Source organism: Astatotilapia calliptera, chromosome 18, assembly GCF_964374335.1.
Source record: "Astatotilapia calliptera chromosome 18, fAstCal68.1, whole genome shotgun sequence".
In the NCBI taxonomy this organism is placed as follows: Eukaryota; Metazoa; Chordata; class Actinopteri; order Cichliformes; family Cichlidae; genus Astatotilapia; species Astatotilapia calliptera.
The window spans coordinates 11,928,406-11,947,497 of record NC_137439.1 but is presented as its reverse complement, the minus strand read 5'-3'; the positions used below and the strand labels follow the sequence as shown (position 1 = coordinate 11,947,497).

At 39.7% G+C, this 19,092-nt stretch overlaps 2 protein-coding genes across 2 annotated transcripts in view; both read right to left on the bottom strand.

The window, feature by feature from the left end:
• The window catches only part of LOC113010691 (rho GTPase-activating protein 29-like), a 30,093-nt gene extending 24,362 nt beyond the window's left edge, over positions 1 to 5,731 (bottom strand). The window contains exons 1-2 of the mRNA XM_026149880.2: positions 5,550 to 5,731; positions 4,539 to 4,930 (exon numbers count right to left, since the gene is read on the bottom strand). Coding sequence (XP_026005665.1) covers positions 4,539 to 4,839 — 301 coding nt within the window. The 5' untranslated portion in view covers positions 4,840 to 4,930; positions 5,550 to 5,731. The remainder of the gene's footprint in view (positions 1 to 4,538; positions 4,931 to 5,549) is intronic.
• Positions 5,732 to 8,975: 3,244 nt separating this feature from the next.
• On the bottom strand, positions 8,976 to 19,092 carry LOC113010725 (activin receptor type-2B-like). Its single transcript, XM_026149930.2, has 11 exons — positions 18,615 to 19,092; positions 15,056 to 15,263; positions 13,106 to 13,221; positions 12,562 to 12,713; positions 12,241 to 12,384; positions 11,933 to 12,076; positions 11,087 to 11,235; positions 10,765 to 10,879; positions 10,482 to 10,620; positions 10,112 to 10,242; positions 8,976 to 9,823 (listed from the first exon to the last, which is right to left on the bottom strand). Exons 1-11 carry the CDS (start codon positions 18,664 to 18,666, stop codon positions 9,629 to 9,631), a joined length of 1,545 nt encoding a protein of 514 aa, XP_026005715.1. The 5' UTR covers positions 18,667 to 19,092; the 3' UTR covers positions 8,976 to 9,628.

Here is a 19,092-nt window from a genome sequence, read left to right as displayed (position 1 = left end):
AATAAATAAAAAAATAAAGGTATAGACGTAAAACAAATGACCCTGCTCAGTGATAAAGACAGAACATTTCTGAGAGCCACTGACAAAGTTTTAACCTTTTTTTAACCTCAAGAAAAAACATTATGAGCAGAAAAACATTCAAGAAAAAAAAACTTCTTCTAACTGCTTCTAACGGTCTGCATCAAGTTAAACAAGTCATGCACAACAGTGAACATTTGCTCCTTTAGACAACAACACAGTTACAGGCTGGTACAGTGAGGCACAGAACAATGCAGCTTAACTGGAGTACAGCCAGATCTTATCAGAGTGTCATGATGACACCAACAGTTTTAATAGCTGAACATGGGCTTATGAGTCTAGCTGACTCACAGGCCTATGTTCTGTTCAGTTCTTCCTCATTTAAAGACATTTAAATCCTCTTAAAAAGAACTAGATTGTGTGAAGAACATCATCTTTAGTTTATCTTTGGACAAACTCACTGTACAATGAAAACCATACAATGACTAAATAAGCTCTTAAGCTCATGGTTAGGCTCATGATTTAAGATGTCTAATCTACCATGATGTGCAACTGGGTAGGTACTGGTGTGAAATTCTTCTGCACCTGAGGCTAAAACAATAACATAAGAAATACAGACTTTCTTGAGCAAAGAAAACTGTAAGGAAATAATATTTTGTATCCTGTTCCGATGCATATCTGCTGTTGTCATAAGAGACATTTAAAATTAAAACCTCATCCCGTTAAGCCCCAATATCCCGAACTTACAATGGATACTTCTAAACACACATTCCTAAAATTGTTTTGGCTTGACGAAGGACAAAGTAGTGAGCTCCGTCACCAATTTCAACATTTTGAGGGAAAAAAAGAAAGAAAGAAAAATCAAGAAACAAAAAACAAAAACAGATATTTTAGTGTGAAATTCTAAAAGCAAAAGAAAAGATATGAAATGCTATCAAGCTTGTTGCCCAACATGTGACATTCATTCAGCGAAATACTTCTTTACTCCCTTTAAAGCAGGTTATTATTCTTCCTTTTTTATTATAACTGTAATTTCACGACAAGCTTTGCTATGTACTTTATGAATAGTTACCGTGGCCTCAAATTTAAAGTGTATTTATTTTGCAAGGTTTTTATCATTAATGTGCTTCGCACCTTCCAGTAGTCTATTGAAGGCACTATAGCTACAAGTGAACATTTGTTCAGAAGGAATGCAGAGTATGCAGGAGAGCGGGGGGATGGGAGGGGGACAGCAGCTAGACTGCGTGCAGAGGACTCCTTTTTCATGCTGATTAAAACTATTAACCAAACTGTCTTTTGCAGCTGAATACAGACAAAAATGGAAACGTAACAATGAAGAACCTTCCCCGACACTTTCATTGCATTTTAATGTTGGCCCTGCAGTACTGTGCACTACATTCATACTATTAAATGCTCTAATACTGGCATAAAGGCCATTCATCCTCACCAGATGTGCAGAAATATTCTATCAGAGGGAAATTGACTCAACACTGACAACAATCACATGAAGGGATTATATGTGATTTCACTATATAATTTCTCAACTTTTCTTTTAGCAAAGATTTGGGCTAAACAATATACTGAAATTACATGTTAACATTTCACTACTTACAATTTCAGGCAAATCAACTCTAATGTTAGAGTTCAACAATTACATCAGGATCATAACACCATTATGAGTATTGTGTAGAGGGATAACACAATAAGGTTCATTGATTATAGGCTGTGAGATTGGATAGAGGTAATTTAGGGATAAAAGAAGCATGGGGACAGGGGTCACCGACTCAATCAAAGGTCACTCACCCTCACATGCTTTTCTTAGACCATATTCTTTGACAGCTTGATTACTGCTAGCTAACCATTCTTGTGAGCATTGTAACTGAAAGCCCACTTATAATACAAAGAGTAAATGTTCACGACAATCTATTTATGGAGAAACATTAGATGTTAAGTTCATGGTGTGTATGTGGGTGGTCTAGCTAACTCAAACTTATGGCCATGGATAGTCTCTGTGGGTTTCCACCAACCAAACATGCTGTGTGCTAATGTGTTGCCTCTTGGAAGTATGGTGTGAGCTCTTAGTGGAAAATTAAGTGTATTCCAAACTAACATTTGCTCTATAAGTGGAAATATGGGACTCTGATGCCTATATGGGATGCCTATTTGCAACAGGAATAAAAGCTTGCAAGATCTCAACAGGTTGCACACCTTTCAGAGAGAGAAAACACACACACACACGCACACACACACAGAGTGCTCAACAAAACAGAATAACAGAAGAGACGACACACGTTTCGCTAACCTCCTCCACACCTCTCTCAAAACCTTCTTCCTGTCGCTGAGGCTGTATGTCTGTTCATGTAAAGGACACATAGAGCATGCTGCCAATCACACAACAGTAAAACTGTTTCAAACTGAGGCAGAAATTACAGTATACATTCCCCTTTAATAACCCTAATGATTTGAATATTTTAGGATGTAAATTCATGGTTCAGTCATACACACACACACACACATATATATATATATATATATATATTAAAAAACGATTTCATGAAAATGAAATAGAAACTGCTGTTAATATGTTAACTCCAATCAAATTTAAGACTTAAAGATTTAGATGATAAGATTAGCAATTCATCACCAAGTCAACAAGGGATGCTACAATGTAGTAGACAAACATAGATGATGACCAAGAACCTTTGTGAATGCCTGATGTCTATGCATGTGTTGTGACCCATTGTTTTATAGTCCCCAAACTTTCAACAATATGTATGATTAAACTGATTTAAATGAAAAGCTGAGCCATCTTCCTACACTATAAAGGGCTACTGTAAACCATTCATTCATCCATCTATTTCATTCATTTCATTTAAGAAATGGTCTTAAGACTTTGATTGTAAGATTTATTAAGCTTTAAAGATAGTTTTTAGTTCAAAGTACTATACCTGTTGGATTCATGTTTGCTAGAATTAAAATGAAAGGGCATTGTTTGGTTTTGTCTTTCTTTAAGTCCCCAATCATAGCCTCTACTTAAACTAGAACTATTGACTAAAATGCTTGATTTCTCCTACCATCTTTCGTTACTTTTTGTTGCTTAACTGCTAATTAAAAATGGCTCGTTGTTTACATTTGCATGAGCAGGAAACCACACTGCAGCAACAGCATCTTGCACGCGCTGGTCTGCCATTCTGCTTATGTCAGTGTCTCGGCAATAATAAACACTAATTCAAATGACATTATGGGGTCATACGGTATGATTTCATCCCACCTGATGAATAAGCACTGCTGTTCTTGGGGAGGTAAATACCCCAAATGTTTTTGTGACGGCTCAGAGTAACACTCAGCACGACAAGAACCAAGTCTCTCTCTCTCACACAGAGGTTTCACCCCCTCCCCCAAGACAGAGGAATGGCTAAACAACTCACTCCTTACCAGAGCTACAGTAGTACTCCAGCATATGTGTGTCTTTTAGGAGTACAGTAGGAGATAAGGTTAACATAATCTTACACTTATAATCTGCAATTTAACATTAGTAGTCATCAATTATTAAACTGACAACTTTAAACTTTTAAGTGCTGATTATAAAAAAGCTCTAACAGCCCTTTCACAGCAAGCTACTATCAGTATTTATAATGTGTGAAATAATGAGCATTTGTGTGGGCAGAGTGTTTGTATATGTCTCCAAACAAGTGCCGAGCAATCAAAGCCAAGTGAGAAAAACAGAAAGAATGTAAACCCTGTTTCTGCTCTAATCTCTGCTCGTCCTGTATTCTTCTGTATAAAGTATGTAGTCATGGTGTAGCTGACGTGAGGCTGTTATCACACTAACATGCCACAGGTGGTTTTGGCTGTTATGGTGGCAAACTTTGGGAGGTAATATCACAAATGAAATGCACAGTCTTCCTGGGCACTTTGTTCAGAGTGTTTTACAGTTTCGTGTGCCACTAAATGTTGTGGTTAGTGAAGGTGTGATATAGTAATAGTGATTCCAAAACAAGATATTCACTACAGTCTGCTATAAAAAGGTTTAGGTGTGTGGAATTTGCTACAACTGGCCAAACAAAGAAAACATGATGCCACATAAATTGGTGTTTAGTGGAATTTGCTGGCAGAGAACTTTTAACTATTGGGTTTTAGTTTCTCAGTTCAAAGAGCAAGGATTTTATTTCTAGACCATCGGTCAGCACTGCTGCTTGATTTCAGATACTTAGGTAACTGGAAAAACTAACTTTCCTGCTCTTATTTTTCTTTTCATGCTCTCTCAACTATCACTTGAATGTGACTTAGGATATCAAAGAAATCATAACTGATGGATTAGTACCTGTCAGCAAAGCAGGTACGGTGCTAACAATAGTACGTTATCATAAAATAACCTCAAGAATGTCCTTGAATCTGATGTTAATGGCGCATGCACTACCGCCCAGGGTGCATTTTCTTTCATCATCTGTCATTTTATGGTTCCCTGACCTCCAAAGCCCCCACACAATCCCCCACATTCCAGCTCTACCTGAACTTACCTTTATACTGGAAAGCTTCTTTGAGGTTGTGTAGCACATCAGCAAACAACCGCACATCATTCACCAGCTGCATTACATACTCGACATCCACTCCGGGTGCCCCTATCAGGCGGGAGGTAAGGCCCATGTTGCTCAGAGGGTTTGGGTTCTTTGAACTGCGCCCCATATTCAAGGTCTTACTGGATCCAGCTGATAGAGGCTCTGTAGATGTCTCGGAAAGGTTCTGTGGCAGTCTCTGGGTGTGCTTTGTTCCACCGCCTCCACCACCACTACTGCTGCTGCCGCTGCCCTTCCGTAGCATCCCAGCATTCAGTGCAGCTGCGACCCTTTACTGGGGGTACAGTAGGCCAGCTAACCCCTGAACTCAGCACGCTGCCCTGGTCCGTGGACAGCTGAAAGACAGAGAATGACGCGTGGACTTGATGTCTATCTGTAGATCGGGCTATTATTGTTATTATTTCAATTTACTATATTACAAAAAACTATACAGTGACCACGGAACTCAACCTATATCATTATTATTATGATTATTATATGAGGGGAAATATATATTTAAAAAAAAAACTATTGAGTTTCAGCACGTATAACGTTCATAAAAGTAATGGGGGTTTTTCTCACACTCTTTCATTTCTTTAAATTACTTTTGCTTTTCCACTTTTAGCTAACACTTTTACTTAATTACGTTTTTTGTAAAGTTTTGTAAAGCAACGTTTAGCTCTTAGCTAGTTAAGGTAACGTTAAGTTCTAAAAAAAAACAACAACAGCGTTATCCTTTAGTAACACACATTTTCACACACAAAAAAATATCCCCAAAAAAACAATCCAGTTAAAAGAAGGTTAACACAATGTAAGCTTGCAAGAGACGTTTGAACTCTAGCAACTACTAAAATGGTGCTGGTTCTTTGCATACAGTTTACAGTAAAAAGTGATGCTACTTCCCCGGTAAAAACAGTCGACCTCGGGTCATAAACTGCATTCCTGGCACAGCCAAAATACGCTATCTAATCTCACCTGTTTGGCTCTTTGCTGACATAATGGGAACAATATCCAAATAAAACGTTGCTTATTGAAGACGGAGAAGGCAGCAAAGTATTTCCGTGAGACACGAACAAACTCCAACAAAGGCAAAAAGTTGTCAGCTTTGCCTAACTGTACATCGAGAAGTAGCTGACTATCGGCAACTCTCCAGTCAATCGTAATTTACCAGTCGGCTCGTCACATGACAATCATGACGCGTTTTGATTGGCTAGATTCCTCCGAAGGATAGCTCTGTGATGCCTTCACGTGCTAGCGGACGTTTTATTTTGATACCAAATACAGAAGCGCAAACGGAGGTGGCTTAATTATGTGAGGTATTGTAATGTATCTTTATCGGATACAGGGTACATTTGAGGACACAATAGCCAATCTTTGCCATTCTACTTTGCCTAAAATATGTAATAGCTATCAGGCATATGATCTCATTATAGGAATGAGCTGAAGCCAGATTATACGGATGACTGAATGCGGTAGTGACTTTCTGGCTTTTCCTAGAATCAGATACATGGCAACATTTGGTGACGTTTAACGCTTTGTATTTACTGTTGTATTATAAAATATTGCAAGAGTTACAAATCATGTGAGCGTCCATTTATTAATTTCTTCCACAATTGCCGCAAAAATAACTAAAACGTACGCCAATGATTTAACGGAAAGCGATACCAGCATTCACTGTGAACTCAAGCCAGACTGTACTCTTGAGCTTGAAATGTTGCAAATGAACCAGTTCAAACTAGTAGCACCATTGCTGCCATCTAGTGGATTTATGCAGCCACAAAAAACCCTGAACGGTCTTACAGTCTTTAGGCATAGTGCACGTATTTTTTTCCCCTTCTACCATTAAATATTCACAGCACTTTTATTTGATTTTAATCTTTTTGTTGTCTCAAGTGACAGACAGTATTGAAAGCAGTGAGAGACATGCAAAGAACTCCATTTACCCAGTAATGGTTAATCAAGATTTGTCTTTATTTTCATATACAAAAGGATGACTATTCTCATCTAGTTTATATTTCTAAGCATTTTGTTTCACAGATAAAATTACCATTCGTACTGTTTTAGTGAAATCATCAACCAACATACACCCCACACACACAGTTCACATAAACAGGGAAAGTCACACAATTCAGTCAAACATCCATCCACACGACAAGAAATGAACAATGTTGACTGTGAACTTTAAAAAACAAAAAAAGATTTCTTTCACGGGATTCACACATGAAAAGGAAGAAAACCTTTACATTTGTCAAATATATATATGTATATATAGATATATACACACGCAATAATTGATACATTTTTTCTTTTCTTTTTGTTGAAGATGAGGCTGACTCCATGTTAGTGTTACTAATGAGGTACTGCATGAGGTAACTGGTTTTTCTGTTCAGAAGAGCTGGGTGTAAGACAGCATTTGGAGGTAACAACAGACCGCAGCAGATATCCCCTACGCGACTGCTGTTTTATTTCTGGCACAATTCGTGAAAGCACCTGGGCCATGCTCAGTTCACATTAAAAATGCAACCGTCAGCATTTCCCCCCCCAACTTATCAGGAGACTTTAGCGCATCCACGCCGTCAGGACATGGTCCAGGTGTGATGAGATGTAGTTTATTGATCTGCAGAAGAAACCTGCTAAGTCACAGCTGAGTTTAAATGTCTTAAACTATGATAGACTTAGACTATTGCTGTATAATAAATATTGCTGGACCCTCGGACCATGCACATGCCACCGCTCACATGACTCCCAATGGTGCTGCATCATCAGTCGATCAATGTAGGTACAAACACGATGATCTCCAAACACTTTAAAAATGTTAAGTAATTGTTCCATTTCGACTGATATTTTTTTTCTAGTGTCCTTTACCAAAACTGCACATCGGCAAGCATTACAGATCACTGTTAAAAATCACCATCTTTCCACAGCACTAATCAACGTACAACAGATGAGCCTGTGTGTTGTCCAATGTGGCTAAACTAGCACTAAACAAGTCTGAACATCACACCAGCAGGTTAATATTGAGGCAATACTGTTCAAAACAGGAAGCCAAATCACAAAAGGAATCTGTATGTTTTTTTCTGTTTGTTCTTGATAATATACACACTGAGCTCTATAATGCAAAGTGCAACCCACACAGCTTCTGATCCAGAGGGACCGATACCATTATTCACTGAAATTCACTGAAATCAGTAACCGCCACTCTCTACCAAAAGAAAAACAATTATTATGCAGGGCTAGTTATAAAAATTATTTAAATATATAGAGGTGGAACTGAGAAATCTCTTCCATTTCTGCAAAATGAGAACATTAATGCCCTGATTTTGTGTTATTAAAAAAAAAAAAAAAAAAGAGAGAGCGCAGAAAAAAAAAAAACCACCCCAAAAATCACTGAGCAGTGTTCGCCATCTGTGTGTACACCCATATTTACATAAATCTGCCCATCTTCTTTTAGATTTGTAGAGAATTAACACCATGAAAACTGGTCAGACTCCTAAAAAAAAAAAAAAAATCAAATCAAATCTCAATCTCAACAGACAAGAGGCCCAACCAGCAATAAAATATCTCAACTACCAAAAACACAATAAAATACATAACACAATTTGATATACATGTAGAAAAAGCCTGAGGTACTTTTCAGAATATCTGAGGTCAGTCTGTAGGAGTAAGCACCTGACGGCTTACCCAGTCAAAATAAAAAACGCACAAAAACAGAATATTAGCCTCACATTATATCGTGGATAGTAATCACATGTTAGCGTTATATTAACAAAGAATGCATGTACATCTACAAATCCTTGAGTATCCTGGAATAGTCACAGCAGCATAACGGACATTCAATGTATGGTATTCATGTTATGGTACAACTATGGCATTGCATTTGAGACAAAAGGCAACCATTTGAGCTCTCCTTGCATGACATACAGTGACTGAGGTATCTGGGAACTGGTGTCCGACTGAGTCTATTGAACACGCACTCATGGAAATTAAAAAACAGACATGTTGCTTACTCAAGTATGGCCCATGACTCTCACTTTAAAAACTTTCTATCCATCTCACATCATTTCAATTTCAGATTCACTCACACACTCACTCACACAGTTCAAATTAAGAATGTGTAACATTGCAACTTCAGACAGCATCCAGCAATGCCCCTGGCACTGGCAAAGGAGTAACTCTGAATTCAAACAAATAAAAAAACTAAAATAAAAATCCAGGAATATGTCCATGATAGCTAGCTCGATAGCTCGGCTCTTAACTTAGAGAAAATGTTCCAAAGAAGCCTACTGAATACCTGAGAGGTAGTTCCCCGAGGACAAGACACTTGCCCCAAATCCAAGTCCAAAATGTCCAATACAGCTCCCATTTAGCTCCCTCCCTTACAATAAAACAGCTGTGCTCCGGTTTTTGTTTTTTGAAACTTTTTTTTTCCGTTTTTCATTTTGAGGAAATCACAGGTTTAAAATAAGGGAGCGCACTCAGAGTTTCAAAATCGAGAAGCTTCAACCCCTGAGGAAGATGTATTTATGTTGTCTAACAGTCTCAAAACGGTTCCTCCGAGGTGTGCAGCACGTCGTCTGAGGTTTGGAGCAAAAAGGTTCATTTCATTTGGCCGCAGACGATCAGGACCACGACGCGAAATACGACGATGACAACCCATGAGGTAATTTAAAAAAAAAGAAAAAAAAAGAAAAAAACAATATAGACTAACACAAAAGAAACACATGAGGTAATGACAACATTTAAGATTTGACACATGGGTGTTATCAGATGTGCCCATCGCATAGCTTATTACTACTTCAACTACAGCAGATGGATGTGTTAGTAGGATCCGACTTGAAACACACACACGCACACACACTTTAAAAAACAGGAAAAAAAATACCAGTATTGGGATAAAATAGCAGCTGCATTTAAGTTGCTAGATGTATTTTTTTGTTGTTGTTTTTCTTTTGTTTTTTTATATATATGTTTTTTTAAATATTCACGAAAATCTGCTGAGTTTGGGTTTGAAAAATAAAAAGTCAGGAGCTCAGGTGAAAGATGGTGTCACCCGTTCAGGTGCTGGACTCTTTGGGAGGTAGGTCCTCGTTGATGAGAGACGTGACTAAAGAGATGGGGCTGTCTGAGGTAGTGCTGCCTATTGTCCTGGAGATCTGGCCGATGCGCTCCTCGACACAACCTGCAGACAGTCGAGCCTCTGCGTCGTGGTCCCAGCATTCCTCGATGGTCTCACACATGTGGCTCAGCCCCTGTACGCACAAAAGACAAAATATATAAGGATTTTCTTTTTGGCAGTTGCATTTGCTTATTTTTACTAAACTTGTCCATCTTCTGTTCATAATTTTAATATAAAACCCAAATCAGAGAAATCTCTAACTCTATTAATGACCCCAAATTTAAGCCATTCATTTTAAAGTTACAAAGCCACAACAAATTCAAAGAACTTTAACCTCAAATCATTGAGCTCTTCACTAAAAGGATGCACCACTTCCTGGTATTGCTGCTGAAACTGCAGTAGCTATTATGCTGTTACTCACAGGATGCTTGAGCCAGGAGTCCTTGATGACTGGACGCATCTTCTTGTGCACCACCACATCCTGCAGATCCTCCAGGGAGGGATGCTGGCCTATTTCATCCTCAAATGGCAGCATGTACTCGCCAACTGTTCCTACAAAGGGACAGCAAAGCAACAGAGTGGAAAGTGTTACGCAGAAGAAGAAAATACTGCAGTACTTTGACTTCTGAAAATTCAAAACTATTTAAAGAGTAACTTTATCCACATTGCAGCTTTGCCCTTCATTTGCTTTGCAGACAAAACAAAAACGAATCTTTACTGGCCCGGGGTCAAGCAATGTGACCTTTTCACCTATGAATGTGAAGCCACATTCCTTCACCACGTTGACTCACCATCTGTGTCGGAGCAACGGGACACCAGCTCCCACAGCACCAAGCCCATAGCGTACATGTCTATCCTCAGGAAGGAGTCTCGCTGAAAGTTGATGGCTCCCTCCAGCACCTCTGGGGCCATGTAACGCCTCGTACCCACCTAGACGGATAATGAATTTGGGGGTTTTATCCACTTAAGAATAAGCAGAAGGAAACTCCTGCAAACAATTGCATCACAGAGCCAATGCAGACACCCCCCCCCCCAAAAAAAAAAAAAAAAAACAGTAGTGAAGTTATTACATACCTGTCCATGAGTATCCCCAGGAGGTTTTCCTGGCTCGAATCTTACAGCAAGCCCAAAGTCACCAATGACTGCAGCTAAGTCATCTCGTAGTAACACATTCTTGCTCTTGAAGTCCCTGGGGAATTAATTTCACATTACAATGTCTTAATTAGAGGGAGGTTTAGTCACAGAAGTCAGACAAAGACTGTCATAGTAAAGATATTAAATGAGGTACAACCAGGAGAGGGCAGCAGTAAATTAAGATTTCTGTTCAAATCAAAAGCAACAGTTTAATCTTTAGTGAACTAACGAGAGTTGAGGAAATCCAGGCTGATTTTCCTACCTGTGTGCAATTGTAGGTTTAGGCCCCTCTCCCTTGTAACTGGGAATGTCCTCGTGAAGGTAAGCCAAACCGCGGGACATGGTCTCTGCTATGTGACACAACTCTGTCCAGGTCACAGTGTTGCCCTTCAGGTGATCTGTCAAGGATCCCTGCTCACACACAAACACACAAAAGGATTATGAAACAAGGATTAGCAACTGCGCATGAATTCAGGCGTAGGCATAACCGAAAAGCTGTTGCTGAATCCACCAAGGAGCAGGAATTGCTTTCATTTCCATTTGACAGCAAATACTGTAGTCTGGGAGAATATAACAGAAACCCAATTTCATACTTCAAAACATCAAAAATAGCAATTTAAACGTTTACCATAAAAAAAAAAAAACAATGACACATGCACTGATGCCTCCAACTAACCACGTTTGTATCAATACCAAGAATAAAAAGGTGCTGCAACAATCAGTCCCACTTGTGTTTAGAATTATTGTGTCCTCATATATCAGCATCACTGCAAATGCACAACATCTTGCAATATCTGATATCAAATACAAACGTTTTAAGCTACACGCTTAGAAAAAACAAACCGCCTTAAGTTTAAGCAGCACTGCCTGATCTGTTGCTTTTGGATTTACTGGAACAGCAGATCAGACATATGTGGTGAAATCTTCTTTTTAATAAATGCTGCGATTCTCTTTTCTTGTTTTGAGGTAAACAGAGAGGCTCGCTCAATATTGGAAAACCTCCAGCGGTACTAGTCGACATAAAAGCCGTATACCTCACCATAAACTTGCTTTGGGGTTGATGTATCGGTCTGTGTGCATTCTGTATGTAGACAGAATATGTTCTCACCCTTTCATGAAACTCTGTGATAAGCCACAGCTCCGTCTCCATGTTGGCTCCGTGCTTCTCTGCAGCGATGTAACGCAAGATATTTTCATGTCTCATCCCCGGAGTCAAGAATATGTCGCGCTCATTTTGCCATGACTGCTTATCCTGTAAACACAAACCAGAGTTATTTTTAGAGCTTGAAGATGCAAAGAAGCATTCTGGAGGTCAAAAACAAAAAGGCGCACATGGAATCTAGAACAAGAAAAAAGGCGTCTCTTCATACACTGAAGCATATGACGTATATTTTTAAGCCAGAATTAATGACATACCTGAACTGGGAAGATCTTAACAGCAACATATTCATTCATTAACTGGGCCTTCCAAACGCAACCAAAGCGCCCCCTAGCTTTGATTTCTAGAAGCTGCAATGGTTTCAGACCCACCAAGGGAGATGGAGGAGCTGGCCCTGGATCCTGAACAGAAAAAATAAAAATAAATAAAAACATCTTATTCTACTGCTGAATCCACCTCAAAACATTAACAATTTCAGTGCTACAAAACACAAAAGTGACAAGCACTCCATCCTTGTCAGGACTACGTTACTGATGGCCTTACAAGTCTCACACTAAGATGAGCATAGCCCGTCTCACCTCGCTCAGGTCTACATGGCCGTAGGGAGGTTTGCGGTGGCGGTACATCCACAAGGCCAGAACGAGGGCCAGGGACAGCACACAGAGAGGCAGCAGGGAGTACACCAGCACATTGAGCAGGGAAGGTACTCGGGGTGGAGGCTGGATTTTCACTGTCAAGGAGGTACAGAATAATTACGGCATGTCAGCTGTATGACACATAAGATATGTTAAGCATCACGTTTGTCCCTCACAGGCTGTGAGAGCTGATTTTAAATTGGCAGGGTAAGAGACTGCCTGACATCAATTCTAAGATGAGAAATTAGTTAACATAGAGATTAATTTTTGTTTTATCCCACTCGATTAAAAAGCCAGAACCAGAAGAATCACACATATACATTCCCAATAATCAAAATCGGTCAGATCCAATAGCCCCTTCTTAAATATGGCGTCATTTATTAATATTAATGAGATTTGTAGTCTCATTGAAATGCAGATTCACTCCTACTAATCACAGTGGGAAAGAAGAGATCTTTACTATCTATACGATGCATTTGCCACTCACCTCGGTTGCCACTGCCAATCAAGTCGGGAAGGTGGGTGAATCGTTCATTGCAGTAGTTGCCCTCGCAGCAGCAGAAGAAGACCTGAGGGTTTTCCTCCATGGAGACGCACTCTTGCCTAAAAACAACAGATGGCGCATCAACGTTACTGTTCTAGACCCAACGGACAAAAACATTTTCTGATATTATTATTGGCTGTTAAAGTTTAGTAGTGTCAGTCTATGGTTTTCATGTATTTGCTGTATATTAACTCTAAGACAACGCAATCTAATAATTGGATCGGATATTGCCACAGATTACCTAATGCACATCTTTGCGTGGTTGCTTGTACTGGTATCAACAAATATAAGGCAGGAAAGACTACATTTATAGAGTTTTTGTGTTTAGGGTGGGAAAAAAAATAATTTTTACAGCCAATTTTTCATCTTTTCACTCCTCTTAAGACAGCAGATGTTCCCAATTCCGAGGAATCACAGGATTTCTCACACTTTATGCATCTGCATATTCCTCCCATTAACCATTGACACTAAATGTTCATGTACTCAAAATTCCCCACCTGCTCCATTGCTCTTCAATTACTACAATCATTTAATGGTGCTTTTCACACAGATTAAATTGACCAGCAAATGTATTTTTTTTTCCCAGGTTCTATTGTAATTACCCTCAGCAGCTCACGGGTAAATGAAGATTTCAGCATCTTGTACCTAAACCTACAATTTCTACATATGCCACTCTAGCTTTTAGTCACATGTTGGTAATGCTCAAATTTCACACTAACACTCAGTGAAATAGTCACTTAATTGCCATTTGGCAACTCACAACATCTGCACATTAATCTAGCAAATTATGCCAAAGTATTCGAAAGGATAATAAAAGCCACATAAAATACACATTTTAAAGCACACACACACAGTTGTGTCATGTAGGATCAATTATCGCAGCTCTCGTTTCTCCAGCTCCCCTTTCCATGCCACAAGAGGACCCCCGCTTGTTGGAAAGGCTGTGGATAGCATGTTAATAACTGGAAAGTTTGATTGCGGCACTCAATTCAATGCAGACTTCTGATAAAGACTAGTTTTAAATTCTCCTCCTCACGTACAAAATCCTGAGTGGCCTCGTGTCACAGTATGTATCTGCCATCATCAGGCTGAACTGTGTGCTGCACTGCTCACAGAGGCTATCTGGCTTTTGCACAAATATGTGTAGGCTGCAGAGAACCTTCCCCGACACAAACACCCATACTTGGAAATGATTTGCTAAAAATTACCTGGCATCTGCTTCTTAATATCTATATTTGCCACTGCTCTCACATTTATATCATTCTACAGTGAATGTGTTTTAGGTTTTGCCAACTAATCAAACAAAACAAGCAGTCTGAAGATGAATATCTGTGAGCTTGAATTGGATAAGTGGCTAATATAAATATCTGAATATATCTTATGCTTCATGCACAAGAAAATTGTCTCGGTATACCTGTATGGTTGATTGCCTGACAGCACCTTAAGCAATATGAAACTGGACCACAGTTAATCTCCTTTTCTTGTTATACGTGGTTGCTTTTATGGCATGCAACTGATATTTTCCCATGGTTTCTCTCTGTTATTCACCTTTTAAAACATCACAAGGCTAAATGAAAAAGATCCTTTAAACATTCAAAGAGCATGAGATGGTTGCCTGCTCTGCGAAATCACGAGGCCAAAGGGTGAGGTGAAAAAAAGAGATTACTCTTCCATTTATTAAACTAAAGGCGGGCAAAAACATTTTTTTAATTTGTCTTTAACAGTGCAAAGTGAGAGAGGGGCACAAAAAGATGCACTGAACTATATGCAGGTACTGAGGGAACCTTTTCTGTTGTCCTCAATGTCAGTCAGTCGTCAGTCTGGTTGCGAGCCAGGTACATGAAATATAAATGCAAATTCGCAGCAGCGAATGACCTCGCACGGTTATCCGACCTGTCATAGCAGTTGAAGTCATCCAGCCAGCAGCCTTTCTTCACCAGTTTGATAGTCCCTGAGGAGTTGAGCCAGGAGGCATAACAGTGCAGACGCTTGTCCTTTTCCCCCTCGCAACGCTCGAAGCCGCTCTGGTTGGTCCTCTCCGAACGCCAGTTATCGTTGTAGTACACACACTCCCGGGTCTCCGCTTCGCCAAGACTGTACCCTGAGAATGACAGAAAAGTCTCAGTCAGCTCACATCGTAATGAATCGAAACTCAATGGCGGAAGCACAGACATATGGCGCAGGCTCCGCTCCGTGCCACGACGAAACATCGCCGAGCAGAGCCTCCATCGTCACTCTGGCACGTATCCAAGCTTGGGAGCTCTCTGTAGTAAAAAGGGAGTTCCTGTGGGCTAAGAAACTTGTGCTGAATAGAAGTTTGGCATAATCACATTAACTAAGATCTTTTCAGAGAGTGAAAAGTTAAAAAAGAAGAAGGGGAAAATTACAGAATTCAATTAGCTATAAAACAATGATATGCCCTGCTGTGGTAAAGAATCGCAGCATGAATACGTCGGCATTCTTTTTCTATAGATAAAGACTACAGACGCATCTGGAAAGACCGATAAGACATTCTTTGAGAGCTTTGACAGGAAACACTAAAGAAAATAAACTACAGTAATTTTTTTTTTTTTTTTTTACAATAGCTGTCAGTCTTCCAGTGGTGAATGATTTAATGAAAAGGCATTATTCTCATTTCTCTTCTTGGATTTCATGTTAGACGTGTGCAGTCAGTTTGTTCCATGATTATTTGGATGGTGACTTACTTTCAGTAATTATGTCTCTTTACCACACCACCATGGATTTGAAAGGAAGCAATCTAGGTGTGACTCAAGTGTGAACTCTAAGATTTTCAGGGGGTTTAATAAAATATTGAACTAACCTTTTATGAATTAAGTTTTGTTTTTGTTTCTAAACACATGGTCTTGATTTTCAAGTAGCTGAACAAACAATTATAACATGCATGGATTCGTTTTTACCAGTACTTGCACAAAACTTCTTTGTACTCATTGAAGTCTGGAATCCATGGACAACACCAAATACTGAGCAGGTTTCCTTCCTTAGATGCTTCATTTGGACTTGACTACAGCCACCTTCAGTTGTAGCTTGTTTGTGGGTATTTTGGCCTTCAGTTTTTATCTTTATTGAAAAGCACACCCAGTTGGGCTGAGATCATGTGAATGAAATCAACATGAATCTTAAGGAGCTTGCTTCTGCAACACATTTCAGCTCACTGTTATTCTGCATTGTGAAACACTACACAATGACTTCCACAGCACAAAGTCACTTGACTGAATTTCAGTGTAAAATGTATTTCTATAGTATATCTATGAACAAACACCAACTCGATTTCACTGGCAGCATGATACGCCCACTATCTCAACCATATTTGACAGATGCCTCCTTCCTCTCCATCCTCTTCTCTTACCATCATTCCAGTAAACGTTTGGCTTTATCCAGAGTTTTGTTCCAAAACTTTCCAGGCTTTTGTTTAAAGCTGGGAAATTTGTCATGGAATTCTCAATGACCTTTCAGTTCTTGAGTCCTACACCCAGCTCAATGTCTGGATGTTGGGAAAAAAAAAAAATCTTCAAAAACAAAAGAAGTCAAACACTTTAACTGTCACTCATAGTCTTGCATGACTTTTTCCTGTTGCCTAGCGCATCCTTTCTTTCTCGACCCAATTCTCACTCCCACCCACAGTTCTTCAAGTTACACCCTGTTGTATTTATTTATTTATTGTCAGCCAAATAATGTGCTCCTTTATTTGCATTAACACCTCTTCGGTTTGTGAATTGAGAGTTCCTCTGAACAGCTATACTATAACTATGGATATCAAAAGTCTTATCAGTTAATTATTGAGTTACTTCTGAGGCTGTGAAAATGTAAAAATAAATAAATAAATCAAATAAAAATTGTAAATGCAATCACTCTTTTTAAACCCCTTGATTTAAAGCTGAAATTCTAACTCCAGCTGTATCAGATTGCTTCGTTTCAAACAAACTGTGGTGCTGCAAAGAGGCAAATTTTATAAAATATGTGTCCCGTGTCCTAATAATTGTTTACCTAACTGGGTTTGTGGCAAACACAAAAGCAGACAACATGGAGTACATGTTAGTCACAATTTAGCTTGGACATCCAGGCCTAATCTTTGTTCAGCGGGGGGGAGGGTTTAAAAAAAAAAAAAAAAGGTGCCTGTCTCTTTAAATCCCTGCCTATAGGAGCCTGCCCATCCCCCAATATTACCCCCACTAACCCATTACACACACACACACACTCAGAGGCACGCATGCATACATATTGCTGTTCAGCAGCACACAACTGACTTCATTATAAGAAACAGGCAATGCACACAGTGGCCAGAGATCGCAGTCATTATATATATATAAAAAAAAGGTTGGAAGTAAGCAAGGTAGCAAAGGATAAAACACAGCAGCGATGCTCAACGCTTCATTGAACCGAGATGGCATTTCTGATATCTGCGGTCACATGATCCGCGAGGACTTTTACTACAATATCGTTCCCCAACCCCCTCCCTCTGTCACTTACTGAGCTTTTACACCACAACAACATGAATTCCGCAGAAGCAGCTTACTGTACACTGCCAGTCCTAATCTATTAACCATAAAGACATTAGCCACAGTGCTGCTGACACACAAGAGAAAGCTGTGCCTCAATTAAATTTTTATTACAGTTAGAGGGAAAAAAAAAACCTAAAGTGGAAATTATTGTTTCAAAGCCCTCTGTTCAGTCACAGACGCGATACCTAGCTTAGGAAGAGGGGTTGCATGCGTTTTGGGACATTAAAAATTATCCATATGGGCTTAAAAACGCTGGCAAAAAAAACGACAAACAAAAGAAAAAAAACAACCCTCTTGCTCAATTTCACGTGGTACCAAGTCAAACCCTGTGGAGACTTCAGCAGTGGGAGACAATAACCTCGATTCACGACAAAGACCTGACTTGTGACAACAGCTGCCGTCTCTCCAAATCAAACGCCAACGATTCATACAAATCCTTACAGAGGGAAGAGTGTTTGGAGAAGGTTCTTGTTGAGCCCGTAACCACAAACAAGAGTGCAGACCTGAGAGGTAGCCTATAAGGTTTCAGGATGTTGATGCAGCTGCTGCCTTCTATTCCTGCCACAGCGAAGGAGCAACAGTTTTAAATTTGGATACATGTACAATAAAAAAAATAATAATAAGATATATTCTCCTGTGAAAATACTACGTGTGATTCGAGCGTTTAAATGAGGGAAAATCCCGAGTGTGACATATTTGTCTTTAAGGGGGCTAAACGGAGAAAAGGAGATTATGGTTGTAGAGGGGAAATAAAAATCCCAGCTGAACGAGCTGCCAACAAAGTTTAAACAACTCGCAACCGCGGACTCGTTCGCGGGTCGAAATTTCAAACGCGAACAAATTACTCACACTCCCACGAAAAAAATGAAAATAATCGCGGCGAACTGTTCGACTAAACTGTTGCAAATTCGGGACCAACAACGGCGGCTTACCTGCGCATAAAGTTCCCAGAAGAAGTGAACAAGTCAGCCATGAAAAAGACATGTTCCGCTTTAAATACAGGGCAGAGATTTCCCCCGCTTTCCGTCGCGAACATTAAAACTCAGGTGGCCCAAAACATCAGTCCAGGATCAAAACGACCACAGGCCTCCGGTCCCTCCAGCAGCCTAAACCACCACGGCCACAGCGCGTGTCAATAGCCGCGACGCTGCAACAATGTTGCAAGAAAAGATAGGGGCGATTAATTGACTGCCAGGTTGTTATTCCATTAATAGGTGCTTCATTTCGCGTCGGAAGTGGATCCAAAACCCGAATAGGAAGCCGATAAAACACCCGAGATGGAAGCTCGTTGTTTTTTAAGGTTATTCACTTGAATAGTAGCACCGCTGCGTCGGGAGGTCGGTCGGGGTTTACATGCATGTTACTGATCTGTGTCCAAAATGGCTTCTAAATGGGGAATGGGCTGCAAAC